The sequence below is a fragment of the Electrophorus electricus genome, chromosome 5, assembly GCF_041902795.1.
Source record: "Electrophorus electricus isolate QZ-2024a chromosome 5, ASM4190279v1, whole genome shotgun sequence".
NCBI lineage: Eukaryota > Metazoa > Chordata > Actinopteri > Gymnotiformes > Gymnotidae > Electrophorus > Electrophorus electricus.
In genome coordinates this window covers 13,050,001-13,075,000 of record NC_137501.1, presented here as the reverse complement: position 1 = coordinate 13,075,000, position 25,000 = coordinate 13,050,001, and the positions used below count along the sequence as shown (strand labels likewise).

Genomic DNA, 25,000 nt, shown 5'->3' with positions numbered 1-25,000 from the left:
ACCCACGTCCGGACCAGTGCAGAACAAGGCCGGAGACCCTGGGAAGAGCCAGGTCTCTCCAGGATTAATCCTGCTTGCTCATCTGAGCGTTCCCGTAAAACAGCTCCAGGGCCCCGATGCCTGCCAGCATATTAAACGTTTTCAAACCCCCATGCTTTTAGCGCACATATGTTACATATCTCATAAATAATGTGAAAGAGAAACATTTATATATGAATAATAAATCATTGATAATGTAAATATATATATTTAAAAAATAAATAATGAATAATGTTAAAATGTATATCTGAATAATAAATAACATGTTATTTAAAGCATGGCAACTTAAAATTCCACTTCTTCATGAGGTCTTGTTCGTGAAAGGGCTTGTGGGAATTGGAGGCGTTGTGTGCCACTGTGGAGTCCAGCACGAGGGCCGTAATCCCAGCCGTAATCCAGCAGCCATGAGGCGCGTTGTAATGGGCGGGGGGAGAAAGTGACCGGTCGAGGCCTGGCCTCTGGGGGGCAGACTGAAGCAGGCAGGGAGACAAGCAGGGGCACTAACAACACTAATGGTGCTAACACTGTGTGTGTGTGTGTGTGTGTGTGTGTGTGTGTGTGTGTGTGTGTGTGTGTGTGTGTGAGAGAAGGCTCTGTCTTATCCCATCATCACAAGCAAGAACGTTCTCTCTTTCTTAGAAAGGAAGGGAAACAGGAGACAGGAGCGTTTTAACGCTGGCATTTAAAAAGCGTTCCCGTTTACGCAGCCGTAGCGGAGAGCTAGAACAGGCTTTGTGAACGCGTGTTCCTTTACACTCTTCATTCCTCATCCTCATCCTCACACACTGCCTGTTTCCGTCACTACTGCGTCTGAGGCGGAGTGGAGGATCTGCTTCCAGAATTCCTACAGGCCTTTCAGCGCGTGTGACCGGGCGGGAACGTTTACAAGAATGTCATCTCCGCTCCCTCCAGCGGAGTCTGGGAGAACAGGCTCGGCTTTAAGGAGCAGGGCTGGATCTGAGTGCCTGATCCCTCTCAGGTGTTTGTGAGGTGTGCTTGTGAGGTGTGTTTATGATGTGTGTTTGTTGTGATGTGTACTGTGATTTGTGGTTGTTCTGATTTGTGGTTGTTGTGATTTGTGGTTGTTGTGATGTGTGGTTTTGATATATCTTGTGATGTGTTTGTTGTGATGTGTGGTTGTGATGTGCGGTTGCTATGATACATGGAGTTGTGCTGTATGGTTGTTAGGCTGTACAGTTGTTGTGCTGTGTGGTTGTTGTGAAGTGTGGTTACTAGGCTACATCGCACACATGTTGCGGTGAAGGATAATCAGTGGCGTGTGATTGGTCGTGCGGTGATGATCACAGCACCTGGTGTACCACAGAGCTACACACACTAACACACACAAACACACACACACACACACGGTGCTGGCCCTCAGTGTATCGCTTTGTCAATTAGCTGAGACATTAATATTTTTGCCTTCATTTGACATTTGAAGGACATTCTCTCTGTCTCACTCCTCACACCACACACACAGACACACATACACACACACAGACCTTCAAACATGTTTCTCTAGTATATTAAAAATGCCCATCATGCTTGGAGTTTTTTAGGAGGCAACACCATGATGAGGAGGTTCCGTATGAAAACAGGAAGAGGAGAGGAGAAGAGAGGAGAGGAACGCATGATGGCGAGAGAGAGAGAGAGAGAGAGAGAGAGCGAGGGATCAAGCATTTGAAAAACAGTGAACCAATCAGTTTTATCTGTCACGCACACACACACACACACACACACACACACACACACAAGCAGAGATTGAGACGCCTGGGTGCAGTGCAAGGGTCAGACGTGGACCCATTCCAGGGCCCTGTGGATTTATAAAGGTGAAAGGTCACCGCCCAGAGCGTGAGCTCTGGGGTCGAAGGTCTGACGAAGGGAGACCCCTTGCATTCCTTCAGTTCTCCACCCTGTGAAGCGGTCCGGAATTCTAGCGCCACCCCTCGGAAAAGTCAACACAGCCAGGAAAGTGGCATATCTCACCAGACGGCCGGAGACAGTCCCGGACGGAACTGCATCTCCTGCCGCCGGAACTGAGGTTGTTCGCGTGTCCGTTGTAGTTTCTGGGTTATGCACGCGCACGTGCTGGCTATATGTCACACTCACCATTGCCATGGTGAGGATGTGCAGGTGATCTGTTCTTCATCCCTTTTCATCCATCCTCTTCTTCCCGGTTAAAACCACATAGAGCATTCCACCCCGTAACAACATGCGTCGTGCTGGGACGGTCATACAGAAAACACAGTGAGAGGTGTGTATGGGTGTGTGTGTGTGTGTGTGTGTGTGTGTGTGTGTGTGTGTGTGCCCTGTTAAGGTTACAAAATGGCATGTCGACCTCAGATCCTGAATAAACCAGAGACTCTCTCTCTCTCTCTCTCTCTCTCTTTCTCTCTTTCTCTTGCTCTTCTCTTTCTCTGTTTCTCACTGTCCCTCTCTCTCTCTCCCTCTCTCCCCCCTCTCTCTTTCTCTCGCTCTTCTCTCTCTCTCTCACTCTCTCTCTCTCTCTCTCTCTCTCTCTCTCTCTCTGTGTCTCTCTGCGTGTGTGTCTCTCACTCTCTCTCTCTCTCTTTCTCTCGCTCTTCTCTTTCTGTTTCTCACTCTCTCTCTCTTTCTCTCTCTCTCTCTCTGTCTCTCTGCGTGTGTGTGTCTCTCTCTCTCTCTGTCTCTCTGCGTGTGTGTCTCTCTCTCTCTCTCTGTGTCTCTCTGCATGTGTGTCTCTCTCTATTTAAAAAATTCTGCACACAGAATACAGCGTTGTTGTTGCAGTTGTTGTCAGCTAATAGTTTGCTTGTTTGTTTTTCAGACCTGCGCTGCATTCTCCAGGACAGACAGAGCAGGTAAGTGCTGAACACGCCCTCTCATCACCTCGCCTGCTGTTGCTGTCAGTGGGGTACGTGGGTAATGTAGTCCTTTGCATGCTAGACTGGTAGTCGCACGCGTGACCTTTGCGACCTTTGGGCCGTTGCTGGTGGCGGCGGTTGTGTTTTCCCGGCGCTTGGGAAGGCAGACGGACACTCCGGTTCTCGTCCGTGCAGAGTCGGCGTGGTGTGCGCTGACCAGGGTGTGTGTTTGCCGTTTCAGTGATGTGTGTGTGTGGATTAGAGAGAAAAAGGGAGTGTGTAATACTGGGTGATGGTGTATGTGTGGCTGGTGTGTTTGCCGCGACGAGGCACGGGGTCTCCGCCGAGACCCCCGAGGGGCAGAAGTGTTTCCAGGTGATGAGTAGCCACTTGAGCACCAGATGCTTGGAGCCATATCAGGGGCTGGGTTACATAATGACCCCCTGTGGCCCACAGATCCCGAGTGTGTGTGTGTGTGTGTGTGTGTGTGTGTGTGTGTGTGTGTGAGACAGCACAAAGCTCTCTCTGTTCATCAAAGCCTCTCTTTATCAGTAGAAGATGGAGGCTTCTTCTTTCCCTTGTACTTTCATCTGTTTCCTAACATTGCACACGCAGTCTGTGGCCCCGCCCCCAAAGCCAGGACCCAGTCTCGCTTCATTCTGGTGTGGGTGGGGTTACAGCGGGACGAAAAGATGATTGACAGCTAGGCTTTCTGACAGTACCGGGGAAAGGCCTGTTCTTTCTTTTGTTGTTTGCGCTGCTATGCAGGGTACCGAGCTCGGAAATCTGACAGCCACTTCCCCTTCTGTGTGTGTGTGTGTGTGTGTGTGTGAGTGTGTGTGTGTGTGTCTGTGTGAGTGTCTGTGTGTGTGTGTGAGTGTCTGTGTGTGTGTGTGTGTGTGTGTGTCTGTCTGTGTGTGTGTGTGTGTGTGTGTGTGTGTCTGTGTGTGTGTCTGTGTGTGTGTGTGTGCGCTTGCGTGTGTGTGTCTGTGTGTGTGTGTGTGTGTGTGTCTGTGTGTGTGTGTGTGTGTGTGTGTGTCTGTGTGTGTGTCTGTGTGTGTCTGTGTGAGTGTGTGTCTGTGTGTGTGTGTCTGTGTGTGTGTGTGTGTGTGTGTGTCTGTGTGTGTGTGTGTGTGTGTGTGAGTGTGTGTGTGTGTGTGTGTGTGTGTGTGTGTGTCTGTGTGTGTGTGTGAGTGTGTGTGTGTGTGTCTGTGTGAGTGTCTGTGTGTGTGTGTGAGTGTCTGTGTGTGTGTGTGTGTGTGTGTGTGTGTGTGTGTGTCTGTGTGTGTGTCTGTGTGTGTGTGTGTGTGTGTGTGTGTGTCTGTGTGTGTGTGTGTGTGTCTGTGTGTGTCTGTGTGTGTGTGTGTCTGTGTGTGTGTGTGTGTGTCTGTGTGTGTGTGTGTGTCTGTGTGTGTGTGTGTCTGTGTGTGTGTGTGTCTGTGTCTGTGTGTGTGTGTGTGTGTCTGTGTGTGTGTGTGAGTGTGTGTGTGTGTGTGTGTGTGTCTGTGTGTGTGTCTGTGTGTGTGTCTGTGTGTGTCTGTGTGTGTGTGTGTGTCTGTGTGTGTCTGTGTGTGTCTGTGAGTGTGTGTGTGAGTGTGTGTGTCTGTGTGTGTGTGTGTCTGTGTGTGTGTGTGTGTCTGTGTGTGTGTGTGTGTCTGTGTGTGTGTGTGTGTGTGTCTGTGTGTGTGTGTGTGTGTGTGTGTGTGTGTGTGTGTGTGTGTGTGTCTGTGTGTGTGTCTGTGTGTGTCTGTGTGAGTGTGTGTCTGTGTGTGTGTGTCTGTGTGTGTGTGTGTCTGTGTGTGTGTGTCTGTGTGTGTGTCTGTGTGTGTGTGTGTGTGTGTCTGTGTGTGTGTGTGTGAGTGTGTGTGTGTGTGTGTGTGTCTGTCTGTGTGTGTGTGTGTGTGTGTGTGTGTGTGTCTGTGTGTGTGTGTGAGTCATCTGTGTGAGTGTGTGTGTCCTTCACCCTGTATTATTGTACTGCAGCGTCGCATGTATTTGTGCAAGATTCATGATGTCATCTGATCCACGTGACTACAGCCGCATGAGATGTCGTGTGCCTACAGCTTCTTGTAATCACAGGCGTCAGTGTGATCATGGCCACACAGAGCCGTCCTCGGACCTGCCCAGAGCTCGAACTTACTGGTGCAAACACCTGACCGCTGAGTGGGAGGACTGGGAAGTGTGGGATCCATCAATCAGAGACACAGTGGTGTGTGATCCAGAACATGTGTGTGATGAGATGCACTGGTGTTCCTCGGTCATCTTGATCCCAGGATCCCTTCACACAGGTGAGCGTCATCACAGAGTGATAGTCAGGTCACTCTTTCCCCCCGACGCCCCTGCTCCGCCAGGGCAGGAAGTGCCCCCATGCGCACTGAGGGTGGTGAAGTGGGGTAGAAAACACAATGAGAAGAGGTAGCAGTGTGAGTGGCCCTGCCCACAAAGTGTGTGAACCAAGGAGGAAATGAGGGCTGCTGGACAGCCCCGCCCACCCTCAGCACGCTGCTGCTTAGCCCCGCCCACTCACTCTTCTTTTATGTTTGCCCAGGTGTTATACTACTTCACTGATCTCAGACCACTTTTGGCCTTTTTTCACCCCGAGTGGTTCCTAATCTAAACAGCGCCGGCCAACATCAAAGCGCTGATCTCGGGTCAGTGCAAATTACAGTGGTGGCTCGTTGAAGTCTTACGGCTGGCTGTTATAATGCAAACGCAGGAGCTCTGGGCTTTGGCTTCTTATCTCCGTGGTTACCTCGGTACCTGTAGTCATCTGTGAATAGCCCTCCACACACATACACACACACACACTTTTCTCTCTCAGGCCCCAAGGTCTTTGATCTCAGCCCCTTTGGAGTGACGCCGCCCCCAGCAGGAAGCTGTCGAGAACAGAGGTGGGTTTGCTGACCTCTGTAGGCCTGTCCTCAGAACTGAGCCCACTGTAGTGAGCTCTGGAACAGCCCTGAGTGTACAGGGAAATGGAGGGAACCGCCCAGCCGGCCCCAGGAGCAGCTGGGGGAAGTCTGATTGGGCAAGGTCACAGCGATTAGCATAATGTGGGGCGTGACCTGCTGTGGGCGTGTGAGTGCGCTGTCAACAGAATGCCACCGCCGCGATCTGCCCGCTCACGCTCACGTGAATGTAGGCACTCGCGGGAAAGTCTGCGCTCACATGAAAGTGCGCGTACACATGAATGTACACGCTCACGTGCATTGGAGCACATGTTTTCCAAACCATAGCCCTGAGGAAAATCTACATCACACTGGTTTAATAATAAATTAACAATATTTAAATAAATATATGAATATACATTAATAAAGTCACTAATAGTCACTGAAAAAGCTCTAACCTGTGCAGTGCTTTGGTCCCGCCCCCTGAACTCCAGCTGTCATGGCAGCCATCTCCACGCGAGCTATGCAGTCTGGTCCCGCCCACAGCATGGTCTTTTTAACACCGTGTGGCGTAGGAACACTGTCCTAAAAACAGCCGACACCACCTTCCTAAAAACAGCCCAGACGGGCGGGGGCCCAGAGAACTTCGGCATAAACATACGAGATGACTTTTCACTCGGAGCGGCGGCTTCCTGGAGGGTTTCTGGGAAAAGGGACACTCGTAACCCGGTACGCCCTCTGTCATGTGGCGCGCACTGTCTACGCAGGGAAGGAGGTAGAAAGGAAGTGCTTCATCATCTATGCGGGGGGGGTAATTCCAGTTAATGCCAGAAACCCTCGCCATCCTGAAGTTCTTTTGATTAAGGTCATGCTTCCAAGGAATACCGTCGTCTTGGATCTGGCATGTCCAGGCTCTTCCCCTGATCTCTTCTCCTAGAAATATTTTTATTTCCTACTGGCATCCTCAATGCGCAGAGACACGAGCATGCTTCTTACAGGTCAAAGACGTGACTGAAGGTTTGGGTTTCACGCCACGATTTGTCTGGATGAACACCTGGTTCATTGAAAAAGTTCCCGAGAAATGAAATGTGGACATCATTCTGACAGGAATTCTCCTCACTGATCTTAAGAGATCAACACTAATGAACACTGCTAATGCAGTGCGATTAGGAGTGACATGGGTCGGCGTGTCGTGACCCCGGTGGTCCGACTGCCCTCGGAGTGGCCGGCTCTGCTGGGTGAAGTGGCTAGACTGGACCACAGCTTCATAATCCAGTCCACAGGCCATCCCTTCTTCTCCGGTCTGCTCCGGTCCTGCGCACATCCCTAAACCAAGTCAGGAAAGGCTGCAGGGAGCAGGAGCAGAACCTGGTCTAATTTGGGACTGGACTGAATGGTGCTGGACTACAGTTCTGCTTTATTCCTTTGGGCAGGCTGAGTGTACCACGTCTCCACATTTGCATATGTAAATTTTAATAACCATATTTGAATATGTGTGTGTGTGTATACACACACATATATATATATATATATATATATATATATATATATATATATATATATATATATATATATATATATATATATATATATGTGTGTTGATTTCTCCTTAAAGTTGTGTCTGCGTGTTGGTGTGAAACAAACGGAAAGGAATGTCGCTGTACTTCCTGGACGAGCAGTCCAGGGTTTTTTTGGTTTTCAGCTTTCCCGTCAGGAGCGGTAGTTTGGGCCGGGCCCAGTGCCGCACGCCCCCGCTACCTCCTGCGAGCGCTATGTCACAGGTGCCGGGATTTAAGGAGCCTTTGGAATACTGCAGACAACTATGAAAACTGCTTGTTTTGGTCCGTCAGTGAGGAAATGACAAACACAGGAATTTTCCCTTGTTCCCCAAGATTATGAAAAATAATCCCCCTTCCCGTTAAGGTGTCCTGATTTAGAGATATCCAGACTGGAGATAGATATATACACACACCACCACCTCCTTCCACTTCCTGTTAAAAAGCTTAAAATAATAACAGATTTGATTTGAGATCATTTTTGGAAGTGTGTGCATCTCAGTATTGCTGAGAGAGAATTTCCTTTTAAATTGATATATAGCAAAGGGAGCCATTTGGAAAGAGAGGGAGAGTCCAATGCTGGGGGCAGGAGTCTGGAGACGTGGGGGTGTGTTTATGGTTCTTGGGGTCTGGGGGCATGGGGGTGAGTTTATGGTTCTTGGGGTCTGGGGGTGTGGGGGTGAGTTTATGGTTCTTGGGGTCTGGGGGCGTGGGGGTGAGTTTAGGGGTCTGTGGACCACTTGGCTGAGAGGGGAACAGGGTTACAGTGGGGTAGAGACTCTTCCACACTGGGGTAGAGTTTTCTGAGTGTTTGAGTGTCACTGCTGTGTTATATACCTGTGAGATATGGAGCACACGTTTGGGCTCTGGGTCACTTGTAGACACTTGACTGTCAGTAAAGGGGTTTTTCTTAAATATTCTCTCTCTCTCTCTCTTTCCCCCTCTTTCTCTTTCTCTATGTGTCTGTAGGCCATTCTTATCAGTGCGGCAGGAAAGACAAACAGAGACAAACAGAGATAAAGAGAGAAAAAATAGGGGTGAGACAGATGGAGAGAGAGACAGAGAGAGACAGAGAGAGACGGAGAGAGACAGAGAGAGACAGAGAGAGATGGCGGATGTGTCTGTCTGATAAGGGCACACAGCTCAGCGTGTCATGTTTGTTTCCTTAAACACAACTGCAAATCTCCTCATTTACCGGTTACTGGATTAAAAGGATGTTTTATTGACAGTTCCAGCAGTGTGTGTGTGTGTGTGTGTGTGTGTGTGTGAGTTTGAGTGAAATAGAAACTGTTGGGGTTTAAAGTAGGTCACTTGTGTGGGGAATATTCCTATTTTTTCCAGTCCACACTTATTATTCAGGGGATGTCTGTGTTAAAGTGTGCGCTCTCATTAAAGTTTAATGGTGCGCGTGTGTGTGTGTGTACCTAAAGGGTTTTGAGGGGATTCATGTCTTTTTTCTGAAGCACTCAGTATCTTTGTACATGTCCTGGTTTAAGTAAAGTACACACAGTATGTAGAGAGTGTGTAGTGTGAGAAAAGACCTGCTGTCCCTGACAAACACACAGAATCATTTACTGTGTTACACTTTTTGGAATATTTGGTGAGTGGTTGACTATGTGTGTGCATGCATGTGTGTGTGTGTGTGTGTGTGTGTGTGTGTGTGTGTGTGTGTGTGTTTGTGTGTGCATGTGTGTATTTGTGTATTTGTGTGTGTGTGTGTGTGCGCGCGCGTGTGTGCATGTACATGTGTTTGGTGAGTTCTGGACCATTACAAGACGAAAAGTGGAGTAAACAGAGCTTATCACCCATGTGTGTGTGTGTGTGTGTCTGTGTGTGTGGTGTGTGTATATGCATGTTGTGTGTCTGTGTGTGTGTGTGTGTGTGTGTGTGTGCCTAAGCTCTGATAAACTATTGTAGCATGTTCCATAGGTGGCCAATTAGCCTGACTACATGGTGTGTGTGTGTGTGTGTGTGTGTGTGTGTGTGTGTGTGTTCTGGCTGGTTAATTAGCCCTGTTTTCATGGTTCAGTGGTGTGTATCTGGGAATGTTTGCAGCACTAATCTTGAATTTATGCTCCTAGACAATGCAGACATGCCATTCTAAACACACACACACACACACACACACACACACAAGCTAGAAGTCTCTAAGTGCCCATCTCTTCTACACCCTACTCAGAACATTAGTAAAGTTCACTTCCTCCACTCCTTTGTGGAGGGAGCGAGGGAGAGAGGGAGAGAGGAAGAGAGAGAAAGAGAAAAAGGGAGAGAGAGAGAGAAAGAGAAAGAGGGAGAGAGAGAGAAAGAGAGAGAGCAAGCAGTGCACTGTGTTGGACTCACCACAGTAACAGAAGAAAACTGATGAAGTCTCCTGGATGAAGTCTGGACTGAGTGAAGCCCGTCTGACTACAGACACCCGCAGACTCCAGAAACCCTGGCTGGCAAAAGAGCACAGTGTTTACTGACTGCATGAAGAAAACAAAACTGAGACAGAACTTAGACAGAGCTGAGACAGAGTGGAGACAGAGCGTAGGCAGAGCTGAGACAGAGTAGAGACCGAGCATAGACAGAGCTGAGACAGAGCGTAGACAGAGCAGAGACAAAGAGGAGACAGAGCTGTGACAGAGTGTAGACAGAGCGGAGACAGAGCTGAGACAGAGCTGTGACAGAGTGTAGACAGAGCGGAGACAGAGCTGAGACAGAGCTGTGACAGAGAGGAGACAGAGCTGCACTTTCTTATCCAAAATAATTTCCAAAGAGTGAAAGAGTAAAAGTGTGAGATTTGATGGCTCTCTCAGGAAAGCTCACACTTGTAATGGGAAAACAGTTATTTCAACCTTTTTATGATGGTTTATTTATGATGGTTGTTTGTTTGTTTTGATCTTTGTTTATGTGTGATGGTTGTTTGTTTGTTTTGGTCTTTGTTTATTTATGATGGTTGTTTGTTTATTTTGGTCTTTGTTTATTTGTGATGGTTGTTTGTTTTGGTCTTTGTTTATTTGTGATGGTTGTTTTGGTCTTTGTTTATTTATGATGGTTGTTTGTTTTGGTCTTTGTTTATTTGTGATGGTTGTTTGTTTTGGTCTTTGTTTATTTATGATGGCTGTTTGTTTGTTTTGGTCTTTGTTTATTTGTGATAGTTGTTTGTTTGTTTTTCCTCTCCCATTGTCACTTTAACACATTTCTATTGCACAAACTACAATGTCTGACATGTTTTATTTTTCGTTAATGCTCCCAGACTGTAATTCGAGCTTTGGAAATGCAAATACATCATTATTTATCATCACAATAAAACTCCTTGAACTGAACTGAATTTAGAGAGAGAGTGATGAGACAGAGAGAGAGAGAGAGAGAGAGAGAGAGAGAAAGAAAAAGACATTGAACTGAAGACAGTACAAGAGGGAACAAGGAACTGCAGAATAGAGACAGAGAGGAAGAGGAGGTCTGCCATGTCCTCACACGCGTCCCTCAGTGGGAACACACTGCTGTGGGAGTGTTAGGGTGCACAACATCATCTCCCACGGGTGCATCCTGCTTGAGTCTGAACTCAAGAGAAACGGTCCGGGCTGGTGGTAGGGGGTTATGACCTGGTATGCCCTGTTACGACCTGTTATGGCCTGGTGTGATGTGGTATAATCTGGTATGGCACATTTGCTCTCTGGCATGTTAATAATGGTCCATTTAAGATGTCTGTTCAGTTCCTAGCCCAAAAAATTGGTTTTCTTTGGAAAAGAGGGAGTAGCAGATTGTGTGTGTGTGTGATCAGCACAGTGTGTGTAACTATGTGCAGGGAGAAGAGATGATGTCAGCCTCTAAAATCACTGCTGCTGAAATGACATTTTACTTTAGAGCAGACTAGCAGAGAAAGAGGGAGAGAGAGAGAGGGAGAGGGGGAGAGAGAAAAGAAAGATAGAGAGAGAGCATTCTTTCTCTTGTTTTCTCCCTCTCATTTTCTCTCTCTCTCTCTCTCTCTCTCTCTCGCTCTCTCTCTCTCTCTCTCTCGCACACACACACACACACACACACACACACATACGCGCACACACACACACACACACATACAGTGAGGTGGAAACTCTCCAGTGCTCACTGCATCATCGGGAGGACCGCGCCCTGGGAGGGGTGGGGCTGTCTGGGAATGGGGCAGGGCCTAGCCGTGAGAAGCGGAGCGAGCCGTCCGTCCATCCATCCTTGCAACTGAGCCGCTGCGGAGCCCACCATGAGCGGCCCGGCACGCTGGTTGCTCGTGCAGCGAGCCCTCGGACACCTCCTCAGACCCACCACTGCAGGCCTGCTGAGCACACACGCACTCACCGGTGAGTGTGTCTCTGCGTGTGTGTGTGTGTGTGCGCGCGTGTGCAATTTGTGCATTTACAGATCATCCTGGTTGTTGTTCTACCCATGTCTTGGAATATCTTATGCGTGTGTGTGTGTGTGTGTGTGTGTGTGTGTGTGTGTGTGTGTGTGTGTGTGTGTGTGTGATTAAGTGGAGCATGCTGTTTGCTGGCTAAGACCAGAGGGAAGAAAGAAAGTGCTGTGTCATCTCTGCTCTGTGTTTGTGTGTGTGTGTGAGTGTGTGTGTGTGTGAGTGTGTGAGTGTGTGAGTGTGTGTGTGTGTGAGTGGGGAGGGGGGAGTGTGCGTGCATGTGTGCACGTGAGGAGGTGGAGTGTGTGGCCTGACAGGTAATTGCTAGAGTACACACAAAGTGTGCGTGTGTGTGTGTGTGTGTGTATGTGTGTGTGTGTGTGTGTGTGGGTGTGTGTGCGTGTGTGTGTGTGTGGCACAGATGTGGCACAGCTGCACCATGGTGACCAGACCTGATGGAAGCACAGCCATTCAGAGGCACCTGCGCTCCTGTGTGTGTGTCTCCTCCCGCTCTGCTGACTAGTTCTCCGACAGGCTTGTGTTCGTGTTCGGGTGTGTGACCATACTAAAATATAAACAAAATATCTGTGTGTGTGCTGAGAGGAGTCGCACTGGAAGACGAAAGCTGCCAGTTTGGTTAAACGCTGACGTGACTGGTGCACGCGTTTCCTGTGACTGGCGCCTGTGCATAAAGAAGAGGGCGGGGTTAGAGGTAGAAGATGGGGAGAAGGCGGGGTTAGAGGTAGATGATGGGGAGAGGGCGGGGTTAGAGGTAGAGGATGGGGAGAGGGTGGGGTTAGAGGTAGAGGAGGAGGAGAGGGTGGGGTTAGAGGTAGAGGGTGGAGGAGAGGGCGGGGTTATCTTTAGAGGATGGAGGCGAGGGCGGGGTTAGTGGTAGAGGGTGGAGGAGAAGGTGGGGTTAGTGGTAGAGGAGGAGGAGAGGGTGGGGTTAGAGGTAGAGGGTGGAGGAGAGGGCAGGGTTAGAGGTAGAGGAGGAGGAGAGGGCGGGGTTAGAGCTAGAGGATGGGGAGAGGGCGGGGTTAGAGGTATAGGATGAGGAGAGGGCGGGGTTAGAGGTATAGGATGAGGAGAGGGCGAGGTTAGAGGTAGATGATGCTGAAAGATGCTGAACGTTGCCATCAGCGGATGGACTGTGTGTGTGTGTGTGTGTGTGTGTGTGTGTGTGTGTGTGTGTGTGTGCATGCATGCCTGCATGCATGCAGTGTCTGAATGGACAGCATTTGTCCTTCAGGTTTGTCTATGTACTCTTAAACTGGGCTTGATGTTCAGTACAACACCCAAAGCTCAATATAAACAAACCCTGGCCAGGAAATAGCAGTGGGGGAGGGAGACAGAGAGAGAGACAGAGAGAGAGGGAGACATACAGCCAGTGAGAGGTTTGGAGAAGGTGGGGGAGGGGTGTTGTTTGTTTGTTGTTGTTTTGTGGTGCTGTGGTAAACGTACATCATACTCGCACAGAAGTTCTGCTTTGATGGTCTGCAGAAAGTGTGCTCTGATGCCTCATCGGTCCTCTTTGAACTGAGATATGTCGACGGTCAAAGGTCAAGGGGCGTCAGGAAACAGGAAGTGTGACTGACTAAAAAAGAAAGCGAAAACGGCTTCAAACATGCTGAGAGATTCCGCGAATGAGAAAACCTCTCTCTGTGTGTCAGTAACGACAGATGTTCTCCGCAAATAACCGAGGTGCGGCTCGCAGTGGGCGCAGAGCTTGGCTAAACGGCAGCCGTTTGCTCATGGATTTGACCTGGTTTTTGTTCTAAACATGCCTTGTTTCTGAGGTCACGGTGGCTAAAATCTCTCCCTTCCCTCTGCTTCCAGGGCTCCGCTCTTCACACAAGCCCTTCCAGACTTCTAATCTCTGTTTCGTTTTGGTTCAGAAGGGGCTAGCGTGTTAGCACATAGCTTTATCCTTTGACTGCCTTCTTTGGTGAAAGGTCAGGCGCCCACCACAGCTCGTCCCAGGCGCATGGGAGAAATGCCTCTGAGCAGTTAGCAGCGTCAGCGCTGATCCGCTAATGGAGTTACGTACCTTGAAAGCAGCATTCAGAGTCTTTACCCAGCGAATGGGGGAAATCTCAGAACACACTCTCACAGCACACTCTCAGAACACACTCTTAGCACACACTCTCAGAACACACTCTCAGCACACTCTCGGAACACACTCTTAGCACACACTCTCAGAACACACTCTCAGCACACTCTCGGAACACACTCTCAGAACACACTCTCAGCACACTCTCGGAACACACTCTCAGAACACACTCTCAGCACACTCTCGGAACACACTCTCAGAACACATTCTCAGAACACACTCTTAGCATAAACTCTCAGAACACACTCACAGCACACTCTCAGAACACACAGTACACTCTCAAAACACTCTCAGAACACACTTTCAGAATGCAACAGAGTCAGTGATGTTAGTGTGTGTGTGTGTGTGTGTGTGTGTGTGTGTGTGTGTGTGTGTGTGTGTGTGTGTGTGTACGTGTGTTTCTGGACTCTGTAAACACATTCTACACTCCTCTGAAGCTGTTTCTGTCTTCATCCTTCATGCTTTCTGTGTTACCATAATCTAATAGTTATGCTGAGGATTTGAAATGCACTGCACCCTACATTAGATACAGTTTACATCTCAAATGGGTCACCATTATACTGTTCCACTCTCTGAGCACCCCTCCACACACACACACACACACACACACACACACACACACACCCCTGACCGTGCTGTAAGGTTTAGCATGTGGCTAATTTGTGCAAACACCGTGAAAGCGTGTCGGCGTGCTTTATGTGTGAGTCAACAGTAGCGAGGTGCGTAGGAGAGTTTTATGGAGAGTTCCCTCGCTCCCTCTCTCTCTCCCTCCCTCTATCCCTCCCTCTATCCCTCTCTCCCTGGCATGCCCTTGTACACTCTGAAGGCTATGTGTGTTTTAGGAGAGAGGGGACTGTTTTCCTAAACCCAGTGACTCTTCACTAGACTCACCGAAGCTTGTTTACTTTTCTGTCTTTCATTAACTTCTTGTCTGCCAATCTCCCTCTCTCTCCTTCTCACTCTCTCTCTCCTTCTCACTCTCCCTCTCTTTCTCTCTCCCTCTCTCTCCTTCTCACTCTCTCTCCTTCTCACTCTCCCTCTCTTTCTCTCTCCCTCTCTCTCTCTTTCTCCCTCTCTCTCCCTCACTCCCTCTCTTCCTTTCTCTCTCTCTCTCTCTCTCTCTCTCTCCCTCTCTCTCTCTTCCACACACTCTCATACTGCAAACACACACTCTCATACTGCAGACACACTCTCATACTGCACACACACTCTCATCCTGCAAACACACTCTCATCCTGCAAACACACACTCTCATACTGCACACACACTCTCATCCTGCAAACACACTCTCATCCTGCAAACACACTCTCATACTGCATACACACTCTCATACTGCACACACACTCTCATCCTGCAAACACACTCTCATCCTGCAAACACACTCTCATCCTGCAAACACACACTCTCATACTGCACACACACTCTCATCCTGCAAACACACTCTCATCCTGCAAACACACTCTCATACTGCATACACACTCTCATACTGCAGACACACTCTCATACTGCAAACACACACTCTCATACTGCACACACACACTCTCATACTGCACACACACTCTCATACTGCACACACACACTCTCATACTGCACACACACTCTCATCCTGCAAACACACTCTCATCCTGCAAACACACTCTCATACTGCAAACACACACTCTCATACTGCAAACACACTCTCATACTGCAAACACACTCTCATACTGCACACACACACTCTCATCCTGCAAACACACTCTCATACTGCAAACACACACTCTCATACTGCACACACACTCTCATCCTGCAAACACACTCTCATCCTGCAAACACACTCTCATACTGCACACACTCTCATACTGCAAACACACTCTCATACTGCAAGCACACACTCTCATACTGCAAACACACACTCTCATACTGCAAACACACACTCTCATACTGCAGACACACTCTCATACTGCAAACACACACTCTCATACTGCAGACACACTCTCATACTGCAAACACACTCTCATACTGCAAAAACACACTCTCATACTGCAAACACACTCTCATACTGCAAACACACTCTCTCATACTGCAAACACACACTCTCATACTGCAAACACACACTCTCATACTGCAAACACACTCTCATACTGCAAACACACACTCTCATACTGCAAACACACACTCTCATACTGCACACACACTCTCATACTGCAAACACACACTCTCATACTGCACACACACTTTTATCCTGCAAACACACTCTCATCCTGCAAACACACTCTCATACTGCAGACACACTCTCATACTGCAAACACACACTCTCATACTGCAAACACACACTCTCATACTGCACACACACTCTCATACTGCACACACACTCTCATCCTGCAAACACACTCTCATACTGCAAACACACACTCTCATAGTGCAGACACACACTCTCATACTGCAAACACACACTCTCATACTGCAGACACACACTCATACTGCAGACACACTCTCATACTGCAAGCATACACTCTCATACTGCAGACACACTCTCATACTGCAAGCACACACTCTCATACTGCAGACACACACTTTCGCACTGCACATACACTCTCGTACTGCTGAGAGACTCTTTCAGAGTGATGTCATATTGATGCACAAGTGACATCAGAATGATGTCAGAAGTTTCATTCAGTGTAACGTGGACGAAGGCAAAACTGATTAATTTCACTATGCGTGGTCATGCAAGGTTTTCTTAGTCATGTAATCAAAGAATCCAGTGGTTTAACAATAACACTGCCTTAAAGGATCTGATGGTATTGTTCTCAGTGGAAGGGAAGGCAGTCATTGTGTTGTGTTTGATGTTTCCTGCTAAGAATTTGAATAACACACTCTCTCTCTCTCTCTCTCTCTCTCTCTCTCTCTCTCTCTATCTATCTATCTATCTCTCTTTCACACCACAACCACAGTTCTTCATTGTTCAATATCCTGTGTAATGGCTAGTAGAGACAGAGGATGAACTGCATTAGAAGACTTTTATTAGAAGACTTTTATTAGAGGACTTTTACTACTTGGTTTATATGAAGAGAAGAATGCAAGTGTTCTTTTGTTTTGTTTTGGGTTTTTTGGACTTGATGTGTTTAATTGTTAACCTTTGACTTTTAGAGGTGGTGTTGTCCTTGCCAGACGGTTTCAGTTGTAAGTTAAACCACCTATGACAAGAGATAGAAAAGTCGAAGGATGAAATGAGATGAAAGTGTGTGTGTGTGTGTGTGTGTGTGTGTGTGTGTGTGTGTGTGTGTGTGTGTGTGTGTGTGCGTGAACAATGTTGTGTAACTCTACTGACAAAGTTTCTGCACAAGAGTAAACACCACACACACACAGACCCACTTCAGTGAGCACAAGTGTTCTCTCTCATACACACACACACACACACACACACACACACACACACACACACATGCTCTCACACACTCACCTTGCCTGGCCCTAAGAGAAATACAGACTAACATCCAACACCTGCTCCTGGCGCTCCGAGACGCCACCGTCCCGTCCTGCCAATGTCAGACATGCTCTCTCCCTCCCCTCGTGAGTCTGCCACAACAAACAGGAAATGCCATCACCCACCTCGAGCTCCTAAACATAGCGCTCTTGTGAGCTCAGGCGTTATGAAGGCTATAGGACTTCTCCTTTACAGGGAGAAAGAGAGTAAAAGAGGGAGAGAGAGAGAGAGAGAAAGTTAAATGAGTGTTGCCAGTGTATTTTCGGGGGTATGTGATGATATTTGCCAGTAGCGAGTATAATTTGTTGTGTTAAATTCAGATTGAACTAATCTGCTGAACTAGTACTGAAGCTTTCATGGTCTGTCTTCCTGTCTCGGGGTCTAAGATTTAACTCAAAATGTTTTAAAAACTCAGCAAAACGTGCAGTTTCCTCATCTGGAGTCTGGCACCTGTACAGGTGTCCCCTACATGGATAGGCCCAGGTCAAAGGGCAGGGCCAGGTCTGATGGCCAGAGGTAACACAGCTGTTCTGCTGTGGGCTAGAGTGCACACACACAAACACACACACTCAAGTATGTGGGTACGTGACTGAACATTGTGGCTGCGAAAAGTTACCGCATGAATCCGCGGTTTCCTGTTCCAGCGCTGGAACACCCGTGGTCTGACCCGACTCTGACCCAGATCGGGAGCAGAGACGACCCGGCAGTGCTCACGGCGGCTTTAACGACCGCCAGGGGAACCCCTCCTGGAATTCCACGCAAGATACGATTGTGCCGACATGAAAGCGGACACCGTTCCCAGCCCTGGGCCCGGGAGCTCCGCGAGGAGGCAGGACTGGCGCGAGAGGCATTCTACGCATTCCAGGAATGTGACGAGCGCTCCGAGCACCTTGGCGCCTCCATCGCTTTCGCAACGAGCGTTTCCCAGTGACTCGGGGAGCCCGTAGATGCGGGCTAGCGCCAATCACTACGGCGATATAACTGATAAGGTTATACACAAGTCACTCAGGGGGCGAAGGGGGCGGAGCTTTAGACTGGCGGTTTCTGACAGGGCAGTGTGAAGTGTTTCTAACAACAGGGCGATTTGTGTGTTGTACATGGCCTGTGTGTGTGAGACAGAACATGGCTGTGTGTGTGGATCTCTGTCCAGCTCTGTATATTCGACGTCCAGGCTCAGCACGTGGGGTTCCTCCGCTCTGAAGTGCCTGATAACTGACTTCTGAACACGGTCAGCCATCTTAGTGTGGACAAAACACATAAACTCTGCAGTAAAACGTTACCTCAGGACAAAGATGAGGAAGTGCTCCACACACACACACACACACACACACACACACACACACACACACACACACACACACACACACACCCTTATTGTCAGTGTTCTGGCTAATTCCCCCTCGGGGCGCGTAGTCCATGTAGGCATCCTTCTGACACAAAGAGGTGTCACCAGGACCTCTGCCCTTTAATCCTGGGGTCACAGCCTAAGTGTCGTCCTGACAGGCAGCTCTGGGGGGGGCACCAGAATGCAGCAGCCATCCTCGAGACGCAAACTCTTCCGGGTGAACTCTGACCCTACTCTGACCTTATCTGTGCTGTCATGATTACCTAACGAAAGGGGAGACGGAGCACTGAAGCGTAATTATGACTCCGAGGACGTGCGCTCGCGTGTGCGATCACAACATAAAGCTGTTGCTCAGTTGCTTGGTTGTGTATGTGTGAGGTGGGAGGGAAAAAGAAGAGCAAAATTCGACAAAGAAAGGAAAAACCATCTAGATGCCGTGTGTTCTGCATTTCTCTCTCTCGCTTGCTCCCTTTTGCTCACACACACACACACACACACACACACACACACACACTCGCGTCCTGTACCTCTGTTTTAGTTCCCCCGGTTGACTCTGTCCTTATAGCTGACCTGCTGCCTGCAGAGCTGCTGTTTCTAACGTCAGACACACGTAAAGACCAACCCGGCCTCCCGCCGCTCCGCCCGGACTCGGGTGTAGCGAAAAATCCGGTCAGGCTGAATGCCCGCAACAAGTCGAGCAGTTCGTTACCGTTCTGCGAGCCTCATCTAGGAAAAAGCGACTGGCGGTTGCCTGGAGTTCGGAATATTTATTACTCATTTGTTTTTATAGTTTATTTGCTTGCTTGTGGTTCCCGTGGCAACCTCTGCTACGGTGGAGGAATTCAACAAGCCGGGGTGATGTTTTTTGTTGTTGTTTTCTGGGATTTTTTGCGTTATTTTGCCCAACTTCTCAAACAGCCTGCTATCTATGAGATGGCAGATACAATAACGGCCCTGTTTGATGCAGCCCGTAGTCAGCTGGCACCGCGCGAGCGACAGCAGTTGTTTCTCTAACGAGAAAACTGACGGAAAATGGAAAAACAAACCGTGTACTGTTTAAACAACAGCACGCCAATTGTACGACGGCATCGCAAAGCCATGTGACGCCGTTTTGAATGAATAGACTAAAGCAGAAGGCGAGGAAGCATGATCTTGTGTTTTGTTGGCTCTGCTGGTGAAAATTTGGACTGTGTGAGCACTCTTCCTCTCTCACGCTCTCTCTCTGTCTCCCTCTCTCTCACTCTCACTCTCTCTCACCCTCTTCCTTTCTCTCTCTCTCTCACTCTCACTCTCTCTCTCTCCCTCTCCCTCTGTCTCTCTCTCTCTCCCTCACTTTCACTCTCACTCTCTCTCTCAGTCTCACTCTCCCTCTCTCTCTCTGTCTCTCTCTCTCTCTCCCTCTGTCTCACTCTCACTCTCTCTCTCTCTCTCTCTCACTCTCCCTCTGTCTCTCGCTCTCTCTCTCCCTCTCTCCCTCACTCTCTCTCTCACTCTCTCTCACCCTCTTCCTTTCTCTCTCTCTCTCTCTCTCACTCTCCCTCTGTCTCTCGCTCTCTCTCTCTCCCTCTCTCTCCCTCACTCTCTCTCTCACTCTCTCTCTCTCTCACTCTCCCTCTCACTCTCTCTCACCCTCTTCCTTTCACTCTCTCCCTCCCTCTCCCTCTCTCTCTTTCTCCCGTACTGAATGACAGGAAGTCTCTCTCTGCCAGACTCATTACTGGTTCCATTCTCTAAGCCTGTTTTCCGCTATCGGGCTCTGGTTTAACGTGTAAAATCTTGTTTCGTCATCGTGTGTTCATGCTACTCTGATGTTCCTGCACCAGATGCACCTGCGTTCCAACAGAATAACTTAGAACTCAGACATAAGGGTGATAACGATCTCTTACTCTCTCTCTCTCTCTCTCTCTCTCTCTCTCTCTCTCTCTCTCTCTCTCTCTGTGTGTGTGTGTGTGTGTGTGTGTGTGTGTCTGTCCCAATGCTAGTTGTTTCTCAGCACAAAGTCTGCTCAGTGACAGATAGATAGCCTGCCGTAATGAAGAGTCCATAGCTCCATCTGGACAGAATTAAGGGCGGGATTAAGGGGGGTTTTAAGGGCGGGATTAATCTTTGGCCTCTCGTTCCCACACTGCACTGTGACGTCTCGAGGCAGTTATAGTCCTGCTCAATCCACAAACCTACCAGGCCTTCTAGAACCCTCCGTCTTCCAATGCTTCATCCTGTGGGCTCCCCGCTGACCAATCAGAGCTGACCACACATCAGAATGAAGCTATGCTGTCTCACGCCCTTCTAATTGGGTGCTGCACGTCTGGTGGTTTGTGGTTCTCCGTCCGACCCACGAGGCTTTGGGGCTGCTGACAGAAGCAGACAGGCCACCCCCACCTCCTGCAGAGTAGCTGTTCAGCGTGCAATAACACTCAGTGATCAGGCAGGACTGGACACACCTGTTCATCATTAAAGAGCCAATCAGGACCTGGAAGAGGAGCCGTGTCAGCTTAGCATTAGCATTTAGCAGACATGCACACTGTCTCTGACCGCAAGACTCGTGATTACAGACCAGAGAGAAGTGTGTCTGACTCAACCAGAGTGTTAGAGACCAAAACATACTGCGATCAGTTGCACACGCACACACACACACACACACCTACACCTCCCTGTCTCTCGGTCCCTGGTGGAAAGCTCCGATTGCACGCATGGGAGCATACGTTCTTTGAGGTGTTCACTGAAATCAAGCTCATTTACACTGAGTGCTTTCATGTGAGTCTTCTAGAACACCGTGGTCCGAGCATCTCGTGAGTCTTTTAGAACACTGGGGATGGGCATCTCGTGAGTCTTCTAGAACACTGGGGTCCGAGTGTCTCGTGAGTCTTCTAGAACACTGGGGATGGGCATCTCGTGAGTCTTCTAGAACACTGGGGTCCGAGTGTCTCGTGAGTCTTCTAGAACACTGGCGTCCGAGTGTCTCGTGAGTCTTCTAGAACACTGGGTTCCGAGCGTCTCATGAGTCTTCTAGAACACTGCGTTCCAAGCATCTCGTGAGACTTCTAGAACACTGGGGTCCGAGTGTCTCGTGAGTCTTTTAGAACACTGGGGATGGGCATCTCGTGAGTCTTCTAGAACACTGGGGTCCGAGTGTCTCGTGAGTCTTCTAGAACACTGGCGTCCGAGTGTCTCGTGAGTCTTCTAGAACACTGGGTTCCGAGCGTCTCATGAGTCTTCTAGAACACTGGGTTCCAAGCATCTCATGAGACTTCTAGAACACTGGGGTCTGAGCGTCTTTTCAAACATTCATACCATTTAGAACACTGTGCCATTCACAGAGAATTCCAAAGCTCTGACTTCAAAGGGAGAGGAAAGGAGAGGGAGGGGAGGAGAAGAGAGGAGAGCAGGGGAGGGGAGGAGAGGAGAGGAGAGGAGGGGAGCGAGGAGAAGAGAGGAGAGAAGGGGAGGAGAGGAGAGGAGAGGAGGGGAGGGGAGGGGAGGGAATCTATTCCTCTAAAGTCAAGGACCAATCAGTTGTAATCTCATTGGCGCTAGAGCACACTGTTCCTGTCCTGTGCTTCGTGCTAACACTCCTCAGCCTTCTCTGGGAACATTTCTCCCGACAGATTAGTCATGGAGATCCCAAGAGGCTGTGTAGATTAAACCAATCGCATGTTTCAACACGACACAGTACAAACCCGCCAGCTGAGCTGGCTTTTGTGTTCAGAGAGACAAACACCGTGAGTCAAGCGCAGACGTCTCTCCGTGTAGACCAACAGAGTTACCAGACCAACACAGAGATCTTGTCTTCTGATAGAGATCTCCGACCATGTCCTAACGGCACTGAAACACACAGTATCTGAGTTTGCAGTGTAACACTGTCTTGGGGAACTTTCACTTGCTTTTCACCAGTCCAGACAAACCCCTTTAATCTGTGTTTTATTCACCTCCTGTATGTTTGTGGCTATGGTGTACTACGTCATGTTCACAGTTTACATGGAAACCTTCACCATGCAGTATGTCAACAAGTCCACAGTGGATCCAGAATTGCTGACGACACGACCACCCCCTCAGAACCCCCAACACGCAGCGAAATATGAAGGAGCATATGTGTGTGTGTGTGTGTGTGTGTGTGTGTGTGGTGTGTGTGTGTGTGTGTGTGTGTGTGTGTGTGTGTGTGTGTGTGTGTGTGTAAAGAGAAAAGAGCAATTTGACTGGCCCATTGGAATGCCGACTTTGTGATGATGTCACCATTCATAAAAACGTGGAGCCTCTGAGACCCATAACCCAGGGTTCTGTGCACGGCACGTTCTTGCCTGAAGGGACATCGGAGCTGTGTAGCTAATCATGGGATTAGGTGATCCAAATGGCAGGCTGATTAAACTTTGCTCCGATTTTAGCCAGCAGTGCAGAATATTCCACGGTTTATGCTCCAGCCCTGAAATATCCCTCGTAACTCAGGGGACATTTGCTTTTTGTTTAACTAACAGTCTGAAAGTCACCAGCCGCTGTCTCCTGCATTAACCAGCCAGCCTGGTGGCAAGGGATTAGGTCGGCTAGTATTGGTGACGTTCCGAAGGCCTCTGGATATCTGGAGTGCTGCAGACTGGAAGGGTGAGGAAGGGGGGGGGGGGGGGGACTCGCTGTAATGGAACAGTAGCGGTGGCAGAATGAAGGCGATGTGCCGTCACGGTAACCGGCTAGCTGCCAATTATAGCACAGAAAGTGATGACATTGCCATGAATCATAAAACACAAGCCTGGAGAGAGAGAGAGAGAGAGAGAGAGAGAGAGAGAGAGAGAGAGAGCGAGAGACAGAGAGAGAGAGAGAGAGAGAGAGAGAATATCACCTCCTTAATTTGAGATAAACGTAAGATGACCAAGTCGATGAATCTTACAAAAGTAAAGATCTGTACGGACGTTCTGACTCTGCTGCCTAAGAAAGCAGATTTATTGCTGTGCTGTGACTCTAAGTTGCTTTCCAAAGCCTTGACCATCAGGGTGGACATGGTTGAACGTTCGTATCTGTGGAAAGATCCGGCAGCCTTTGTCTTCAGCTCTGGCTTCACGGCCAAGACTGGGGTCCTGCAGTGTGACGCTGAAGGTTCACGGAGGTCTGAGTGCTCCTGTCAGGGCTCGGGGCGCTGGGGAGTGATCACGGCTGTGCCCTCTGTGGAATGTTACATGCTTTAGCCGTAGAACTCCTGGGTTAGGGAGGGTTTTAAATATTTCGGAGTCTTTCTGGGGGACAGACAAACCGAAAAGAAAAACAGGGACGGAGTGTTGGAGAAAGTTAAAGGTCAACTTGACAGACGGAGCTGGATATGGACTCATCTGTCGCGCAAAGGATGGGTTCTGATCTGTAACAACCAGGCGGTACTTCGTAGACTCAGGGACTGGGATGTGGTCTCTGATCCTAATGGACACTAAATGACTGTCCTCACAAAATCTGCCTCTTTTTGATTCTGGACTTTTTAAAGTTCTTAATTTGTTCAAGATCACTCAGTCACTGTATGTCAAAGGAAAACCACCAATTTTCATGCATGACTAATTGAAAAAATATGAGGTCTAATCTGTTGGCTGAAACCTCACAGCCCATGCCATATGTGTGTGTGGGAGGTGTGTGTGTGGGAGGTGTGTGTTTGTGTTTGTGCATGTGTGTGTGCGTGTTTGAGGGTTTGGAAGTTGGATGTTGCATGTCTCCAGGGAAATACTGGTTTCCTTTGTGAGCTGACCTCCCTCCTCTGTCTTATACTCCTGTCTGATTCTCCTGTCTGATACTCCTGTCTGATTCTCCTCTGTCTGATTCTCCTGTCTGATACTCCTGTCTTGATTCTCCTCTGTCTGATTCTCCTGTCTGATACTCCTGTCTGATTCTCCTCTGTCTGATTCTCCTGTCTGATACTCCTGTCTTGATTCTCCTCTGTCTGATTCTCCTCTGTCTGATGTTCCACTGGTTCCCACCCTCTTTTACCTACTCAAAGTAGCTGAATCATGTGGGTGGCGCATGAGGACACTGTGAATCCTACAATGTGGCACTCCTCCTTCCTCCCTCCTGACTCCTCCCGCCTTCACCCTGACTCCTCCCACCGTCACCCTGACTCCTCCCGCCTTCATCCTGACTCCTCCCTCCTGACTCCTCCCTCCTACTCCTCACTCCTCGCTCTCGCCAGCTTGGACCGGGCCAATCACTCAGGATTCCACTGCTGGTCCATATGGGATGCAGGTCATGCCCTTAGACCTTCCATCTCTCTGAACTGGCTCTGGTGGGGGTGGCTTCAAAGAGCTCCACTCAGCCCGCTGGTGGGGAGTGCACGAGTCAAACCGACATGACACAGAAAGCAAGAGTAAAAGATGAAAGGGGAGATGTGTGTGTGTGTGTGTGTATGTATGTGTATGTATGTATGTA

General features: G+C 49.0%; 1 protein-coding gene across 2 annotated transcripts in view; it reads left to right on the top strand.

Moving 5' to 3' along the window:
* Positions 1 to 25,000, top strand: part of dlc1 (DLC1 Rho GTPase activating protein) — a 69,761-nt gene that overhangs the window by 18,308 nt on the left and 26,453 nt on the right. For both annotated transcript variants that reach the window (XM_035529537.2, XM_081714216.1), the window contains exon 5: positions 2,846 to 2,879. In XM_035529537.2, the coding sequence (XP_035385430.2) occupies positions 2,846 to 2,879 (34 nt within the window). The remainder of the gene's footprint in view (positions 1 to 2,845; positions 2,880 to 25,000) is intronic.